Source organism: Macrobrachium rosenbergii, chromosome 10, assembly GCF_040412425.1.
Source record: "Macrobrachium rosenbergii isolate ZJJX-2024 chromosome 10, ASM4041242v1, whole genome shotgun sequence".
NCBI classification, from domain to species: Eukaryota; Metazoa; Arthropoda; class Malacostraca; order Decapoda; family Palaemonidae; genus Macrobrachium; species Macrobrachium rosenbergii.
Genome location: NC_089750.1, coordinates 44,564,057 through 44,583,105, shown reverse-complemented (window position 1 = coordinate 44,583,105; position 19,049 = coordinate 44,564,057). Strand labels below are relative to the sequence as shown.

The following is a 19,049-nucleotide window of genomic DNA, read 5'->3' as shown; positions in this document are numbered from 1 at the left end:
CCTTCATTTTGAAACAATTGGAAAGTCTCTAGCACAATATTTTGATTTACGGTGAATTTTTTAAAAAAACTTTTTTTTACGTCCGTGCGTTACGAATTCATGCATCATTTTGTGATAATATTTTCTCTGTGTTGCTTTAATCGTTTTACAATCTGTTATATACCAAAGTCATCGCAATTTAGTGTACAATACAACTAAAAAAAAAGTAACTCATTAGCTTTAACCATTTTGCTTACAGCGCGATTTGTATAAAATTATATATGAGTTTTTTTTCGCTGTCATATATTCCAATATTTATATATGATAATGATATTTTTTTTCATTTCTGATGGTTGCATACTAAACTTCAGGCAATGAGAAAAAAGGAGCCAAAAATGAACTCTTAATCTTAAAAACTAAGCGTGCTGTGATTTTTTGAAAAACAACTTTTTTTCTGCTTCGGCGCTAGCTCCCAAATGCCGCTGGCATACGGGAGACGTTTTTGTAAACAGAGGCTCGGCGTTTAAGGGTTAATGTACTACTTTGACTTACGACAATTTTGAGGTATGATAAGGTTGTCTGCTATTATTTAAGAGACAATCCTATTGTAATAAGTAATTTTCATTAATCTTGCATGACTTAGGCCCCTATGGTGTCAGATTAGCAAATGTCACCTTTCTATAGCTTTCTTTATACATTATTTTTTTTTCAAGACAAAACTATAACTTCTTCTTAGCCTGAATGGCAACTTTAATGGGAGGTAACCAAGCTGCTAACCCTGGCTGGAAAACACCAGACAAGAGCCAGCTGAAGCATCTAGAAATCCACAATTCTATAATCAAGCAAGATTTCAAGGAATGGATTGGGACTACCTGAAGAAATACAGATAACAGCTCACAAGCCTCAAGTTTGGCATACAATTAAACTCCAAAATCTTTCTGCCCAGCAGGATGTCCAAAGGGTGATTAAAATGCATATAAGGATGTTTCTCCTGATCTACTGTCCCAAAAATGAAGGTGGAAGATTCTTAACTGCTATAAGGCTCTGACCTAATGAGAACAAATTCATAAACCCATGACTAGCAAAAGTTATCTGACACCCCCACTTTGTTCAATAAGGAAAATGGACAGTGCCCTAAATTCTAGGCTTAAACCTTGATGTGAGAGGCTACCTTCTCTGAAGTCCTTTACACTCTTGAAATGACATGCATGACTAAGGAGATGATGTTCTCGGTAACCTGCCTCTTAATCCTACTTGCAAATACTAAACAATCTGGAATTATTGTTTCTGAAATTTTTTGCCTTCCATAAATACAGACACACATCCCTGACTAAGAAGAGGAGACAGTTTTCATAACCCTAGCAAGGATTGGAGAAAGATGCGGCATTTGGTTAAGTGAAGCAACTTGCCTTTACAATGAAGTCTGGAGCAGATGAAAGGCCAATTGAATTCCATTCTCAGTGTGACTTTGCTTTACACAGGATGGAGCTAAATCTTTCTTTATCCTCCCTAAGGTGTTGAAAAGAACATGTCAAACCCGTCCCCATCTCCCTTTCATTATTACATCATCTACATACTGACTTCCATAATTCCCCTTAAGATAACATTGTCCAAGCTTTACTATTAACCCTCCACATAATATTTAGTTTACTTTTCACTACAGTGGCTTGAGTCCTAGGAAAGACTTCTCCTCTAAAGTGAGTAGTCCTCTTTTGTATTTTCTTCCAAAGGAAGCTTGGCTCACTTCACTGTTGAGCTCTTGTTGGGGAATAAAACCCTCAGGCTCTACATAGCAACTCTGTTAAATCTAGCAACCTTCCCATGCCTCAATACATCAAAAAGATTGTTCAAACCACCCTCTATTAGTAGAATTATATCCTGAGTTAGTGATTACACAAAGGTTTCTTCCTTTTCCTTTCCATTTTCAACATTTTGTTCTCATTTTATTATATGCTTAGTTTCTTTGCACGGCTAATTGATGATGGATTACCCATTATTAAAAATCATAAAAAATCTTCAAAGAATGAATAACAGCATTTCTTTTGTGATGGGATGGAGAGGCGTACATATAATTAAGACATCATCACTATTATTGCATTCTTTGTTTGAAGGGTAATTTTTTGAGAATGGGAAGTAAAAATACTAGGTTGTACTAGCAAGAATTTATAATCTTACTATTATTTATAATCTGTTTTATATCATTAATAAGTGTGAGAGTATAAATCAAAGAAAATAGAGGAAACACATCCTTAACAACATACAGTACGTCACAAAAATATGAACAAGCAAGCTAAACAAAGAAAATCTTGAAATTACACAAGATCCCCCTTAAGTCACTTGCATATTGGCACAGATGACTGAATAGGCTTTAAAAAAGTAATGAGCTTGTCAATGAGTAATATAAGCTAACTCAAGCTAAGAATGTAGGCAATGATTAACTTTGGAACAGTTCCCATAGAAAGGTACCTCTTTAGTATGCGTTGTGCAGCACATTGCAGATGGTACTAAAATTTCTTTAAAGCATCTCTCTGGTCCAATTTGCATTCTTTTCTCCTTTATATCTTTCATTCATTTACTTCAGCCTCTTCTCACTTATCTAAATTTTTCTTGTTCCCTTTCAAGTTCTCATTCAAGAACAAACCCCTCCAGCAATCCCTATATGCGCCTTGCATTGAAGTGCAGTGGTCTCATTAAAACTTTTATAATTTATTATAACCGAGTACAGTTTTTTTTCCAAGAGCATAAAAAATTTATTGAAGATTCTACTTTACCTGAAAGACTAGTTCTACTTGTCCTCTTGGTACTGGAATATTGTTTGTCTGACCTATAGTACCACCAAGGCTGACCCAGGCATTAGCTGATGTGGAAGCCCCACTTGATTTTCGAGATGGGAATATCACAACTCGGTATGGCACTACTGCAATAATACAAAAGTTGGCAAAAACATTTAGCAACAAAAAATTCTAAAATATAACATGGCCAATGTATTCACAAGGTATGATAAGTATGACATGTCACCAGTGGTAACTCAACTACATGAACTCAACAATGTACTTACTTGTTGAAGTGTAAGTGTTGGTATAACAGAAGTAATCAACTGCATTCAGAGATAATAAATAAGAGAGGAACTGCTCTTTCTCGTCATCACATCGAAGGAAAGCATAACGTTTGTATAGATTACGTAAGAGTTCAGAATCACTGAGGAGTGAAGTCAAATGTTTGGATAAAACCTTCTTCTCTAAGGATAACCTCACCCATGCCCTTGCATACCCAATATGAGTCTTTATCTCAGTCATTGCAAGAACATTACGCATATCAAAAGTAACTGATATAGGAAGTGGACGTAATGAAGGGACGCCAGATTCGGACTGTTTTGATCGTTTTTCAATGCTACGGTCACTAGGCCAGCGCTCCTGAAGGGACTTTTTACGGAGACTATTGGTATTGCTAGGAGACTTGGTAGGAGAGGCTGGTGCACTTTCTGTTTCTAATGCCATAGTAGAGAGATCTGCAAATAAGAAGCATCAGTCAAGTCCTGTTAATAATTGTTACACATCAGTAAAATCATGCAACAATTATCTGACAAGACTTGACGTTACAGAAAACAATCTTTCAATGCACAACATTTTCATCTAACTCTAAAATAAAAAGATGTTTCTATTGTCCATATAGCCCTGAAAATATTTAATAACACATGTTCAAAATCCCAATTCCTTGTGACCAAAAATGCCTAAGAATGGCAAATTCATCTAAGCTACAATTATCCAATGAATAAAAATCAACAAAGCCTAAATCTGATGGAAGCTCACATGCAAGGAGAGTTGCTTTCATGTTAAATCTAGATTTTACATTACATTATAATATGAAACAAACTTGGGAAAATTACTCAATTTAACTAAACTGCATGGATATACTTGTGGTTATATATAAACACATGAACAGTATTTTAATATCAGCACCTCAGATATGTTAATAAACAGCATGAAGCTTCAAGAAGCATTGTACAGTACTGTACAATAAATCCAATGAGGGCTTCATTAGTAAAACCTAAGATGCATATCTATTCAGGTGAAAAATAGAGTAAGAATATAGCCACTGAAATGGCTTGTATTAGAAATACACATGCAGAAAAAGTACATTTCCTTTTTAAACACAACAACCACTTACCAAAATTATTTGCTAACTGACAGGCCAGAGACCCAAGGCCACTAATGTTACCCATTTTTAAGGACATGAGCATCTCCGACAAAGGTGATAAACTGCTAATCTTTGGTGCGGTGTTGTGAGGAACTGAAAAATAATGGCAAGCAATTCTTAACATCCCTCACACACCACTGTTAGCCTTGGTTACGTTATCAAGAATACTGGAAAGTATTTGTTGCCAAACTGAACTGATATGAAAAGTGCACTGGAGAAGGTGATCCAACAGTAAGCCAGAAGACAAGCTTAGTAATTCAACAGCAAACCAGAGGACATGCTTAGCATAACACTAGCTCAACATACAATACTGTTTGCATAAGGGCATGACTGCACCAAACCAAAATCAAAGCTATGAACAGAAATCACATTCCTTAATATTGCCATGCTTTATCAGTACTGTACAAGAATACCCAGCTACCATACACTGACTGCAAGGAAATTACTTGAAAACCACCAAATAAACATCAAGTCAAACTTTGGAATGTGTAACTGAGTTGTTTTTTATGGACAAGTCTATGAAAATGGGTAACCCTCAGTAATTAGAATCTTAATAGCAACTTGAACAGAGAGCTGCATGCACTTGGGTATTCCTGTACAGTATCTATCTTGTACTACTTTAGGGTACATCAGTGAACAAAATATTCATAAAGACAAACCCCATACAGTAACTTATGGTGCAACTATCACAAACACTAAAACTGATTCTGCCTTTTTTATACAGTACTCACAATCTAAAAACTGAATATATAATGAAGGAGAAAATTGTAATGCAGCATTGGGTAAACAACAGAACAAGACAACTAACATGAAAACCATGACATCTTTCTACAGTTTAAATAGGATGAAAGTTTCGAGAATGTACTATACAGCTATGATGCAAAGAGCAATGAACAAGTAATGCAAAAGCTGAAAAAGGGAGAAAATAAGACCTCCAAAATGTGTCCAATTACTGTACTCTTAATCATGCTTAAAAACAACTGGCTAAAATTTTAAAATGTAATACTGAAAGTTAGTCGAGACCAAAACATACAATCAATGCGTTTCCTCAGAATACACCAGGCCATGGCTGCTTGACCAAAAGAAAATGGAGGGGGGTTAGTGTGTCTAAAGCTAGAATCTCTGAACTGGAAAATGTATGCATTTTTCATGAACATTAATACACTTGTGTAATAAACTATTGTGGTTATTTGTAACTACTGTTCTGTTAATTACTAGGAGAATCTGTGCAACTTAATATTATTCTTGATCTAATAACAATAAAGTATAATACAGTATTGTAATCTCATATAATTTATGGTGGCCATACTATAAAATACACCTAAATTCCAGTTTGATGGCAATTAAAATCTAATGAGCAATTCTTCCTTTCATAAAGGCTTCTTCAATTACTATGAAAACATGTGCTTATAAAACTAATTCCGAATTCAGGTGTACCAAAGCTAAACAGAGCATGGTTTGGAAATAAATTATTTAAAAATGCAAAAAAAGAATCATTGACTATCTATCTGAAGAAACCTTTAAGATAAAAAACTACTCCTAAATTTACTATAATTTTTTAAATTTAATTTTTGAGAGGATCCAAGTACTATTCTTAGAGGACACTACTATATCCCATGAAGAATACGTGGAAATTTTAAATGGTTAGTCAATGTTTCCATTCTACATGAAACACTCAAGTAATCTTATGCAATATGAATCGATCCCACTGCATGGGGAAAATACAGGTACTGTATCTAAATTTTTACAAACATCTATTACTTATAGCAGCTCTAACCTAGAAACTAAGTTATCATCAAACTGTAATGAAAATGTTAATAGATGATGAAATTTTGGATAATTTCTATTTTCCAAAAAAAAATATTTCAATTTTGTTATAACAGTGTACATGTCAGTGTTAGCCTAGAATAAACTGATCAGTTAGTGAAAGAAGTCTTGAGTCTTCCTCTCATATGAATATCCCTCACTATCAGGTGTCCACTACACATACATCCCAATGTAATCACTGTCTTGGGAAGCTGGAGCAATGCAAATAAAACAGAGAAACATGGGGAGATAGCAATCCCATAAAATTAGGTTTTTACTTATGGAACATAAAAAATTATTTCAATCATTTCAAACAATATGAGTCCATAAAATGTAGAAATATCTTATTGTACTCATGCCAAGTTGCCTCTTAGGGTAAAGGCCATGTCACAGCTTGAAAAGGGAATCAAACAGATTCCCAATAGCTCTCTGCAAAGATTTATTTTTAAATATATGTACCCATAAATAATAATGTGGATTTGTTTCTCCAGTGTCACAGTTACTCATCAATCTTGTCTAATTGTAACTAAAGTTAGTGTCAAGAACCAATCAACACAAATGGGTTAAAGTGGAAGTCTGGGTGTGTGAGTCTTTTAATTATCAACTCTGGGTGTGTGAGTCTTTTAATTATCAACTCTGGGTGTGTGAGTCTTTTAATTATCAAGATAGAGCCTTGTTATCTTGAAAATCGGTAATTAAGTGATAGTTAGCAAAAGGCTTGGTCGGATTGAAAACAAGAATAAAAATTCAGATATTTAAACATTAACCTCATCAGAGGTTTTATCTTCACTTATAAGACATTATGGAGTGATTATTAATTTAAAAATAAGATAATAATTTAACCTCATGAGCACTGCTGTGGCAAGGACAGAGTCCTCACACAGAATTGATTTATAGTTTTTTAAAAATTATTTTACTAAGCAATTCTAAAAATCCTTATGCACTGCATTTATTACTACAGGTTCTAACCATTCTTCTTCTAGCACACTAGAACGAAGAATGTCTGATCACAAACTAGCCGACTTCAGGCTATTTCTTTAGAGCATTCTGAATGCAGAAAGTTGGTCTACTGACCACCTCATCAAACAAAGCAAGGCTAAAATGGCTACATGAGTCATAATCTCAAGGGACTGGCTTGTAAATTACTTCCTTACTCCTGGTAGCCAGAATTCACTAATTAATAGCCAAAAAGAGGTTGGACAGCAAAAATGAGGAAAGAAAGCAGGAATGGAGGTGAAGTAAAAAGGTAAAATTTTTAATACAGCTACCTTCTGCTATCCCTACAGTGCACCACATGAAGTGCACTTGAGGCACAATACCCCTGAGGGGATGATATATATGGTGTTATACATTTTCAAACAAGGACCTCCAGTTATCAGATAATCAGCACATCTTAAAAAGACTAAGCATGGTGAATATCACTAAGAATGCAAATTAGTTCTATTATCTCCTTTATATTTACATGCAGTCTGTCCTTCACTGGGGGCAAACACTCAGCTTAAGGCTACTGAACTTAGCATGGAGAGAAAAACTGTTATCATACCATAGTAAATTAGTAGCACAGTAGTCATAGAAAAATATTTGGGACAAACAGCATAAATTTGTATTTCACCTAAATATTACCATTTATAAACTTTTTGCAAAAACAAAATTGGGGAAAACTAAGAAAAAGGATGAAGAAGATGTAGCCTACATGTTATTAACTGTAACGACTGCATTTTTGCTTGTGTGGGGGTTCAGAAGAAATATTCATTAACACACCAGGAAGCATAAAATCGCTGTTAATGAAATGGCAGATAAAATGCAACCGCTACACATGGTTGGGATTTTGACCAAACAATGAATTTTAGGGAGGGTATATAAACTGGTATCAAAAAGTAAAGATGCAAAGTGCTGCAAGGTAAGGAAAAGCATCCTTATTAACTAGATACCAACATTAGCTGTAAACAACCTTTTAATGGTTCTGGTAAGACAAACACCAACCATATCCTCAAACGGAAAAAACTTTCTAGATTTGTCAGAGAAGCTAAAAACCAAGAATTATGCCTTGGATTAATGAAATGTCAAATATTTACCTGACCTCTGCTACCAATACCCAAGATTAATTCCCCACCACCCTTGAGAAACAGAAGGGCTGCAAAGCACAACCAATCACACCGATCAGTAGAAAGAAAATAAAGCATGAACTTTATTCAAGGACCCATCTGTAAAATATAGATTCATTCTCGTTTCCTATGATGATGAGGACAGTAATTACACTCTTAAGAGGCTGGCCAATATGTGATAGGGCTCTGAATTCCTAAAATTTGCCAAACTTTTTTCCATAGCTGCAAGTGGCATATAGCAATGCAAACATGAAGTATAATATCAAAATTCTTCTTGGTTTTACAGTTATGGTGCATTTCCCACAGACTGAAGTGCATGGTTTGTATTTGGTCAGTACTGTACACAATTTGTTACAATTACAATAAATTGTACTTAAAATATACAATTAAGATTAAATAATGTAACCTTTTCCCATTAATAATGGACAGTCAACACTAACGTGGAGCATCAGCCCACTGTCAGCCTACTCCAACTCTGGATGTCTAAGAACTTATAAAACTTCAAACAATTATTTCTCCATAATTTTTCAACCAACTTAGTGATATTCCACACACCACAAATCTAAACCTGTCAAAATAACAGTACATGCTGGTTTTATATCTGCTCTGTTGGCAGGGTTTTTCCAAAGACAGTAAAAAATTTAAATAAAATTTTACAAGCAATGGTATTTAATTATAATTCCAACATATAGGTTCAAAGGTTACAGGGCTTTGTAACAATTCCAGTCAAGTAGAGTAATTGATATAAGGGAATAAGTATTTCAATTTTCCATCTATTTGGATGGGTCAGAAAACAAAAAGGATTGTAGAACAATTTTTGGCCTAAAACTGATATGCAGTATACCAATAATGACAGTTACACATATGCCACCTTGCAGCAAACTATGAAACTACAGTATCAAGCACCTAAGTAAAAGTATTTTCATTACAATCAGGTTTTCCTGTATACATTTCTTGATTGTTATCTGCATAACTTTCCAAAACTTTGTTTATGACACAAAAGGCAGAGGATGAGACTCACATGGGCACTTATCAGAAGTGATGAGAAGCCAGAAAAATAATAGTGATCAACTGTCTCACAACAGTATCTTTTGTTTACATTTGCAGTTGTTCTCTCTCATTTGTGTAATCATTACAGAGACAGAGCATAGTTGAGTGGATGCTACTGCTAGGTACCACTGCCTTACATCAAGAAAGTGTATTGTACTGCATACAGCAAGCATGGGAACAAAGTGAAATTCATAATTCCTACCAAATGCATCTCACAACTTTACCATTGTAACTTTAAAAAACTATAAGTAACAGTCTTAACTCTATCCAAAAAATGATAAAATTGAAGAGACGGGTAATGAAGACTGACACAAATTTTTTTTCATACTGTACCCAAGGTAAAAATGGAAAAAAGGTTTTCACAAAGTAGTATGTAAGAGGACTCCATCTAATGATGCACATTAACTAGAAGGGTGATGTAAGATTTCATCTATCAATCAATAACACTCTTGAATAATGCCACACAATACAAGGTGGTGTATACCAAGCAGTGTAGCATAAGTATATTAAGAGGTTTTTACATTACATGGACTCAAATTACAGGTTGAAGTCATATAAATAATTTTAAATAATTTTACAAGACAGTAAAGTTTTGAGATAAAGGCAGACTGGAGAACAAAATAGGGTTACTGTACATTTAAATACATGAAGCATAACATGAAAAAAACAATGACATGTAACACACCAACCAAAATCTTACCTAAACCTTCAATAATACAAAAGCCAGAATGCTAACCTAATTAAAAACTGTATGAGTGCACTTCAGTAATTCAGATCATGTAATTATATGAGGAGGACCAACATTCAGCAAACGTGTAAACACACCATATTCTGAATAAAACACCCAGTGAAAAATCTTGGATATCATCATCCAAGACAGACTGGAGCTTAAACACATCCAGACAAGCATGGGCTGATATAGCATAAGTCTAATTAAAAGCAGAGGCAATGTAGTGCCGATATGTTTGTGGTATGTTCAGAAATAGCATTAATTTACACATACCTGGAGATAAAAAGTTAGGATTTATAGGCTTGGATGAGTCACTGCACTCTTCCAACTCTTGGTAGTTGAGCAGATGAGACCACAAGGCAGATTTACCCTATTGAGCAAAAAAAAAAAAAAAAAATAAAATTTAATTAAACACTCAAAAACAACTATAATTTCATATAAGATAAAGACTACACTCCAAAAATTCTAACCAGACCAATGATCATAACAGTATTCTTACAAGAATGGGATGGAAATTGATGTAAAGCAACATTAAAAAAGTTAGACAGTTGGGTGGACCAGACCATGGGGAAAAAATTAAAAGTATATGTCAAAAGACAATACAAAAAGAACCCTAATGGATGCTGCAAAGTACCGTTTTCAGTTCACAGTGCTAAGTGCACTGTGGGCAGTAATGCCTTATGAGAGGAAAGCAAGTAAAATCCAATAATGCACTGGGATTAAAATAATATAAAGTATTGTTTGCTAAAGGAACAAGAATACCATTCCCAGTACTACATTATCTTAAAAGTTTATACTAACCTGTTTACTCTGAAGTCCGTGAGCCCACACACGCTCAAGAAGGTCACATAAAGATGCTATTAGTGTATTTTCCTCTACTCCTACTAAACTTCCTTCTCCATGACCAAGCTCCACTGCTTCAGATCCCATTTTCTCTACTAACATTCTTTTGGTTCTAGTTTTACACTCCTAAAAACAGTAAATATAATATTACATTAAAAAATTATTTGTAGATACAACGCTTTACTTTTGTGACAAAGATCTTATAAAAACACATTTCCTTTGCATATAACACAACTACAATTCCCACTCATTTAAAAATGTTACATACTCTCAAAAGCTGTTCCACAAACTTCCAGTTAGTTTGTGCCATGTGTGCAGGTGACATATCTGCTAACTTCGGCTGTAATTTTGCTTTGACATCATGCATAACCCTATCTCGTTGATCACTTGTCAAACCTGTATGCTCCAAGTGTCGTTCTTGTCTTTCTCTCCGCCTCCATGCATGACTGCTTCGTTTTTTGCTGTGATTGGGTGCAAACAAAGAAATGCATAACTTGAGTACACGAAACAAATAACTGACTGCTGTATTTTCAAGCAACAATTTTCTAATTCTATATAAAGTATTTATGTTCTTCATTAAGTCATTTCCATTTAAAGTACAATACTTACTTATGAGGTTCTTTATTAAGCGCTATTCTATCCAGTAAAGGAAAATGGCCAGGATTAAACTGAGTGCAGGATTCTGCCTGTGGATCCATTGGCTGTGGAGCAGGAGCTCGATAATCAATATGCGATAATCTTTTCTCTAGGATTTGTTCAGTTTCTCTTATGGTAGTGCAAGGCTCATACGAAGGTGTACGAACTAAACTATCATCATATCGTTCCCTGTTAAAAAAAAATATAAAGTTACGCAATTTGTTTTTTTTCCTAGGTATACAAACCAGAGCCTTTCACATTTGGAGTATCCTTCAGCAAAAGTTGAAAGTCACTGAATCCTGGTGAGCAAGTAGCTTAAATGGTGGAGATGGAGGGAAGAGGGGGAGTTTCACACACTTTCCTCATGCTCACCATTCTATTCTTTCCTTCGGTCACAGGGACAAAAGAGGGTGGTTGAGGTGGGTACAACCTATATGAAAGGGTGTGGTTTGCATACTTGAGAAAAATATGAATTGCTTCAAAAATTTGTTCTTTGTTCCTATGTGAATACAACCATTGCCATTCATATATGAGTACTTACCCTTTAATTAGTTAGTTATAAATGATTTGTTTAACCAACTTAGCCTTTAGGAGGCAGGGTAGTCCCAAAGGAAAAAAAAAAGAAAAAAAACTGAATTCTACCTGGAAATGTCAAGTCCTTGGTTGCCTGTGGAAGGAAGGGATGTAATGATTGCCACAACCTCTTACTGTTCCAGTGCCTGGGATCCCCCAAAATAAGAGGGAAATCAGGCTGGAACAACAATTTTGGAGAACCATGGCAACTCAGGCAGGAGTTGGAAGTTGCATGCAGCATTTTCTTGACTATGCATAAATAACTGGTTCAGGGAAAAGCGCTATTGTACCCTTCTTCCCCTTGTTAAAAGAGAAAGAAGCAATGCATTCTAAGCTAATTAGAACAGGCACTTGTGTACTCAACTCACTCTCACTCAGCTCCAGCATGTACTTCAACCCAGACATGCTTATGAAGGGCAAAGAAGAGTAAAGGGTAACCATTCAGTCCTAAATCACTCTTCGTTGAAGGACATACCAAGCTTACGTACTTGGACGGGATGCGGGGTACCCAGTTGGGACCTAATAACCACAATTCATTGAACAGCCACCATTGGTCCCAAGGAGAATGTGTTCAGGGATTTGTGGGTGACATCCCTCAGATAGAATGAAGAAAAGGTAGTCTAACAATGCTAGCTAGATTCCTGCTCTCATTACCTGAAACACCAAAAATTTCTTCTGAAAGGTAAGAGAAGGTCCCACACCCCTAACTGTGTGAGCTCTCAAGCTGGAGTGAAGGCCAAACTCTTGCTTGATAGCCTCAAGAAGCCAGAAAGAAAGGGTGTCCCCAAACACCATCTTCTTGTCTATCCTGTACTAACGAGAGACCCTTTACTCCAGCCTCATTAAGAGTGAACAAGCTGTGCATGCCCACTCCAGTGCACCTCAATAGATTTGTGTGGAGAAGGGCTACCCTGAAGTGAGCCACAATGGAGTGGGCATGTGCAGCCTCTTCACTCTTATTGCGGCTGGAGTAAAGGGTCTCCAGTCCAGAGATCAAGAGTTCATAGTGGGAAGGCAAGGGAGTGGTCCTTATGTCCAAGTGGGCATGCAACAAAGCAATATCCCTGCCAGAGGTACAATTTTCACCCAAAGGAAAACTTGCGCCTCTGTGCTCTTGCCTAGAGGAAGAACTCCCCTTGCATTTATTCCAAGTATTCTTGGACTTACTCCCTTTTTTCTTCCTACACTGAGGATGACAGTCTAAAGGCAAGGAGAAGGAAAAAGAAACTGATGAAGTAATAGACGATGATGATGAGGAGGGAGATGAAGAGGATGAACAATAAGATGCTTCTTCCTTCTCACCGCCCTGTCTGAATCCTTAGTCGATTTTCCCAATGGGGAGGCAGTTGAGGTAGAGGGAAGAGAAGTCACCATAACAGCTTCCTCACCTACAAGCATCACCACAGCCAATGGGGGGATCACCTGTAGTAAGACAAAGGCATGTTGGTAGATGGTTGGTCAGGCTTTCTTCCTTTGAAGGAAACCAGGAATGCAGCAAATGATGGACTATCTGAAATATTTAAAGATGGCCACATTTTTCAAAGGTAGTCAAATGAAGATAATTCGCTAGCCTCCTCATTCTCAGATGAAGGTGGACAGGGCTGTTAATGGGTGACATATCCCTTCTAGGAGGGAATGAGCCAGTGGTAAGAAACAGAGGAAGGGTAGCCAGAAGCAAGAAAGTTCTACCTCTTCCCATACTTTTCCCAAAGATGTGTCCTCTTGCTATGGCAACTGAATAAACAGAGGAATGGAGAGTGTGAGGAGTGTGGATAACCAACCTCTCCTCACATTTGCCAACACCTCCACCATTTTAACTACATTGTTTACCAAGATTAAATGGCTATTCCTGCTTGCACTGGAGAATACACCATACACTATATGAAAGGCAATAGTTGTATGACTGTAAGAACAAATACAAAGTACTGTATAAACACACCTACAGTACTGCAGTGTTGCTGCCTGAATGATACAGGGCTGTGTTGTTTACTGAGATATAATGGTATCTTCATACTAAAGCAGCTATTATTGATTGTGTTTTTTGAAAGACTACATGTCTTTCATTATTAACATGTGGTACCAATTAATTTTTCTGATATCTTACTGGAACAAATGAAAGATAGTGAAATACTGCTCTATCAGATGTATGCCTTTTAAATACAAGACATACCATACCTCAATCAATGTACAGAGATCATCCATAAAGTACCAACAGAGTGACTCTGAAACAAAGTCCTACAACTATTATGAAATTCTGGCTGTCAAATCTCATTTCAAAAATATAAAAAAATAATTGAAAAATATCAAAAGATCAAAAAAACAATTTTACATTTGATAACCTGGTATCGTAATAAGAAACATACCTGATGAGTAATCTAAAACTGCCTGTAATTGAAAAAATATCAAAAGATGAACAATTTTACTGATAACCTGATATCACATAAGAAACATACCTGAGTAATCTAATGCGTAAATCAAAGATCCGGAGATTCGTATCATGCTTTCCCCAATTGGAAAGAATCTTATTGTCAACAAGGGTTGTGAACATTTGTGACTCAATAAAACGAGATAAAAATGGAAGATGTGCTTCTGGCTGGTCAGAGAGGAAAGTGGCTTTGTCAAAGTTCTGCATGGACTCCCGACAACTTAGCCACTGCTCCATATCTGTCTCCTGTACAAAAATAAAAATAAATGTCCAGTTGTTAATTTCACATACTGTCACAAGGACTTTACAACATTTAATATACTGATTATGGGCTCTTCTGATTTACTCTGACCAATTTGTAATTTGTAGGATGACACCTGATATGATTTATCATATACATTAATAAAAAATAACATTATGATTCAAATCATAGGACTACAAACTGTTACCTCTTAATCCTTAACTGAAAATGAAAGCACTATTAAATCAAAGAATTAAATAAAAAAGGAATTCTTCCCTATCTTCACCATATGGGTATTTATCTCTACCACTGAAAATTTCCATCTCTTTCACCCTCCAGCCAATATTTACATTTTCTACTTATTCCAGAACTCCTTATCAAGGAACAATTTCTTCAGAATCTACTCCCAACATAACCACTATTAACATTCAAGTACTCCCTAAATATACTGTAATAGTCCTGTTATTTTTCGTTTTCCTTTTGTACGATCTCTCCAGAGATAGACACACAATGTATCTAAACACTAAATGGTCTTCTGGTCCTGAATAAACATTCCTATATACCAAATAATTAACTTTGTTCATGTTACTGGTGAGTTTATAATCAGTTTACTTGACAATCTCATGTCACATATCAAAGTTACGTAATCTGATTTCTAATTTAATTCTTTTTTGTCCATAACCCCTCTATTGTAAGAGCTTGAATTAATATTGTTTCTCTTCCCATTGTCCATTCATATCAACTAGTCTGATACTTTTATTAGCTAACAATACTGAACAGAAGTAAATCTTATGACAACCTAAGATCTTTATACAAAAACCTTCATCCCTTCGGTTCAATTATGACTGTTATATTAAACTACAATAAAGTCACAAAGATCAAATTATTTCAATTCCTATGGAAACTTGATAATTTCCCTACCTCAGAACAATTAAATCAAAAGGAGCTCATGGATAGGTTACACAAGTGAATTATAAACACACTGGCAATTAACTGATTGCTGTTAAGAATTAAAACCTCATGTCATAAAAGTCTACCTATGACTGCCAGCAAAAAACTGAGCCACAAACAATTAAATGTGCTTAGTACTATCTCACTTTACTTGGTGTGAGGAGTGTTGAAAATGCATATCTCTTCTAAAATAAAGTTTAGTTTAAGAGAAGGAACTAGCTGGTAACAATCTGAATGATAAAAGACAGTTTACAATTCACAGTTTACAATAATATTTCTGATCAAAGAACACAGCAAAACATAATTTTGAACAGAATGAAAACAGTACCTAAATCAATCATACTTTTGGGTTTGCTAATACAGCTAAACCTTGGGATACATGAGACATTAAAAAATTTTTAATAGCAATTTATATATATATATATGTCAAACAGGATGGCACTGCATTTACACAAGAATTTTACAAAATTACATGCAACGAGAAAATTACTATGAATTTACCTGACAGCTAGGCTGTATGACAAAGTGATCATAGGCACAGAACATGTGGACAAATCTATTAAGAAACACTTCACGGACTGCATTAGTGAACTTGAGCTCATCAAGAATATCTCCATCCTTCTCCTTTCTGATTCTGTCTGCTTCATCAAATTCATACACACCTGTAACAAAAGTGGATAAAGATGCAAATATATAAATACATAGGCTATATATAACATTTTCATACTTCATGGAACATGGGAACCTTTTAGAAATTATTCTAGTGTATATTTCTTATTCAAAAGAACACTTAAAATATTCTTGTCTACCTTTGAAAGTCAAGAGTTCTACTTGGAAATTCAACAAATAACTAAACTTTGACACATGATTACTGATGCATTTAACACATTTTTTGGGGAAAAAAAATATGTTCACTTCAATGTTGCTGTGAAGCCCAACAATATACACAATAAACAAGTAACTTTCTGCACAACGGCAGCAATGCTGTACAGTAAAAGTATTTTTTTTATTGTAATGACTTCTATTATGAGTAATTTAATGACAAAACTGATTCACATTTCTTAACTTTCTCAGGCCTTCTCTGAATGGCATGGGAGGAGGAAGCAGGTGCAGACCTATATTCCTTCTGCTCACTTTCAATATTTTCATTTCTACATCCCAAAATTCAGTTTTATATATTAAATAGCCAACAATAGAACCATTTGTCTTTATTTGCTCAAAAGAAAAGAAGCTTAATTTGATCAAAGAACTACTAAATCTACCAGTAATTAACTCAAAGGAAATGCCACTGATTAAATAAACAATCTACTGTACAATGAGGATTTTTTCCTAATATGACACTAATTCTTTAAATTTAACATGACACTACAACCATCTTCAAATGTTCCACCAAACACTTTAATTAATCCTAATGTTCCACCACAAACTTTTCTTCTACGCTAAATAATTGAATATTATTACAACCTTAAAAGGGACTGAGGCAAAAACTGTTCTCAATCATTTTTCAACCACATGTTTTATAACTTACTATATTTCTATCTTTGAAAGTCAGAGTTCTATTTGAAAATTCAACAGATAACTCAACTTTCTGACAGATGATTACCGCTGCATCTAATGCACCAAGATACAATTACCTTACACTCTAACACATTTTTTGAGAAAAAAAAAAAAATATTCACTTTAATGTTGCTGTTAAGCCCAACAATGTACTCAATAAATGAGTAACTTTCTGCACAGTGGCAGCAATGCTGTACAGTAAAAGTATCTTTTTATTGTAATGATATCTACTGCGAGTAATTTAATGAGAAAACTGATTCACATTCCTTAACTTTCCCAAGCCTCCTCTGAATGGCATAGGAGAAAGGCTAACTTAAACTAGGTGGTATTTTACAAGGGATTTACTTCTATATGTCCTTGACTTATAACTAATGCATAAAGTGAACAAGGTAGCCTCCATTTATCTCAAACAATAATGAATGTTTCCACATACAGAAATTATTAGTGTTTTCATTAAATATCCCAAAATCCATTATACATCCTGCAGACAACAGCAGCTACAGTGCATACAGTAACGCTCCCCTTTAATCGATGAAATACTGTAAAAACAAACATCATGTACAATACATTGAAAACTTTTGAGGGCCCTAAGTATCTGAGGTAGAAATATTAAAATTTACCTTAAGACTGCAAATAAGATCAAATGTATCAGACATCTAACAGAAAAAATGAATATCTGTATTGTAAATTTTCAATATCAGGTACTGCTATACTGTACCTGACTACTGCATAGCATCTTTCATAAAAAGATAAAAGTTCCATAATACTACTTAACATTCAAAACCATGCACACATTCCCTCATCAAGAGTTAATATCCATTAAAAGATATCATTAAAAAACATGATGAAATCTCACCAGCTTTTTTGGCAATGGCCGTAATCTCCCTAAGTTGTGGAGAGAGGTTGAGGGGATCAAGGTAGGGAATTCTGCTACTGTTTGAAATGCCATGTGATGGAGATGTTGAGGAAGCCACTGTGGTGGATGGGAGGGAGGTAATGGAAGAATGGGAACCACACATTGAACCTTCAGTGCTGGACACCCCAGAGTCAGAGTCATGGGACCATGAAAACTTCCTTCTCCTTCTGTATTTGTACTGGGAGTGGTGCTCATTAAGGTTTCTGAAATCAAATCTGGATTTGGAATAATCCTCTTTTAAATTAAAAACATAGTACAATCTTATAATTTATGTCTTAAAAATAACAAAATACAGTATACACTATATCCATGGCTTAGTGATTTCTACAGAATGAATGTGGGAAGAGATGGGCCTGACAGGTGTTATTAGACTGACTGATGGAGAATCTTCGTACTAACAATATCCATTTTAGATTTGATATGGCTAGTATAACTAGAGAAAGCTTAACTTTTTAGACTTTACATTCATCTTAAGAAATTAAATTTTGCTATACTGTGATTCAGAACAATGGACTTAGATCACAGAAAACTTTTCTCTGAAGAAGAGAAAACATGAATTTACACAAACTGGAGGAAAAAGCACTTTATTATATGGTAGTATTCTTATTTTTCTTAACATTAATGTCCTAAGCCATATACAAATGACTCAAAACTCTTACCTGTCTAGTTTGCCACTAGGGATGTCCCACTTATGAAGCAGCTGTGTTAACTCTTGTACAAAATCTGAACGATGGGGAAATTGTGGAAGATCTTCAGGAACTTCTACTGTACCTTCATCCACATCCACAAGACACAGATTGGCCTATAGATCATTAAAGTAAAATTTAAAAAGAATGAATCAAATTTTACACTAAATGCTACAATAACGTGGCATAAAAATGATTAAGTCTAATGTGTTTACAAAATTAAAGAATCGTAACCTCATGAAATTTATTCTTCAGGAAAATATTAATATTACAAAACACACAATCCTCAATGAAAACAAACCCACAAATAGATTTTAAAAAGTGTAAGCTGTTAAAAAGACTGCATTTATTGTC

The 19,049-nt window shown here is 35.0% G+C and overlaps 1 protein-coding gene across 6 annotated transcripts in view; it reads right to left on the bottom strand.

The window, feature by feature from the left end:
* pns (pinstripe) overlaps positions 1-19,049 on the bottom strand; it is a 213,642-nt gene that overhangs the window by 38,877 nt on the left and 155,716 nt on the right. The window contains exons 8-18 of one of the 6 annotated variants that reach the window (XM_067110205.1): positions 18,669-18,811; positions 17,950-18,212; positions 16,038-16,198; positions 14,373-14,590; positions 11,320-11,535; positions 10,979-11,171; positions 10,669-10,836; positions 10,141-10,237; positions 5,210-5,245; positions 3,038-3,487; positions 2,751-2,896 (exon numbers count right to left, since the gene is read on the bottom strand). In XM_067110205.1, the coding sequence (XP_066966306.1) occupies positions 2,751-2,896; positions 3,038-3,487; positions 5,210-5,245; positions 10,141-10,237; positions 10,669-10,836; positions 10,979-11,171; positions 11,320-11,535; positions 14,373-14,590; positions 16,038-16,198; positions 17,950-18,212; positions 18,669-18,811 (2,091 nt within the window). Of the gene's footprint in view, positions 1-2,750; positions 2,897-3,037; positions 3,488-4,146; positions 4,270-5,209; positions 5,246-10,140; positions 10,238-10,668; positions 10,837-10,978; positions 11,172-11,319; positions 11,536-14,372; positions 14,591-16,037; positions 16,199-17,949; positions 18,225-18,668; positions 18,812-19,049 lie in introns of all 6 variants that reach the window. The other 5 variants (XM_067110203.1, XM_067110204.1, XM_067110202.1 and 2 more) reach the window with 5 other exon arrangements.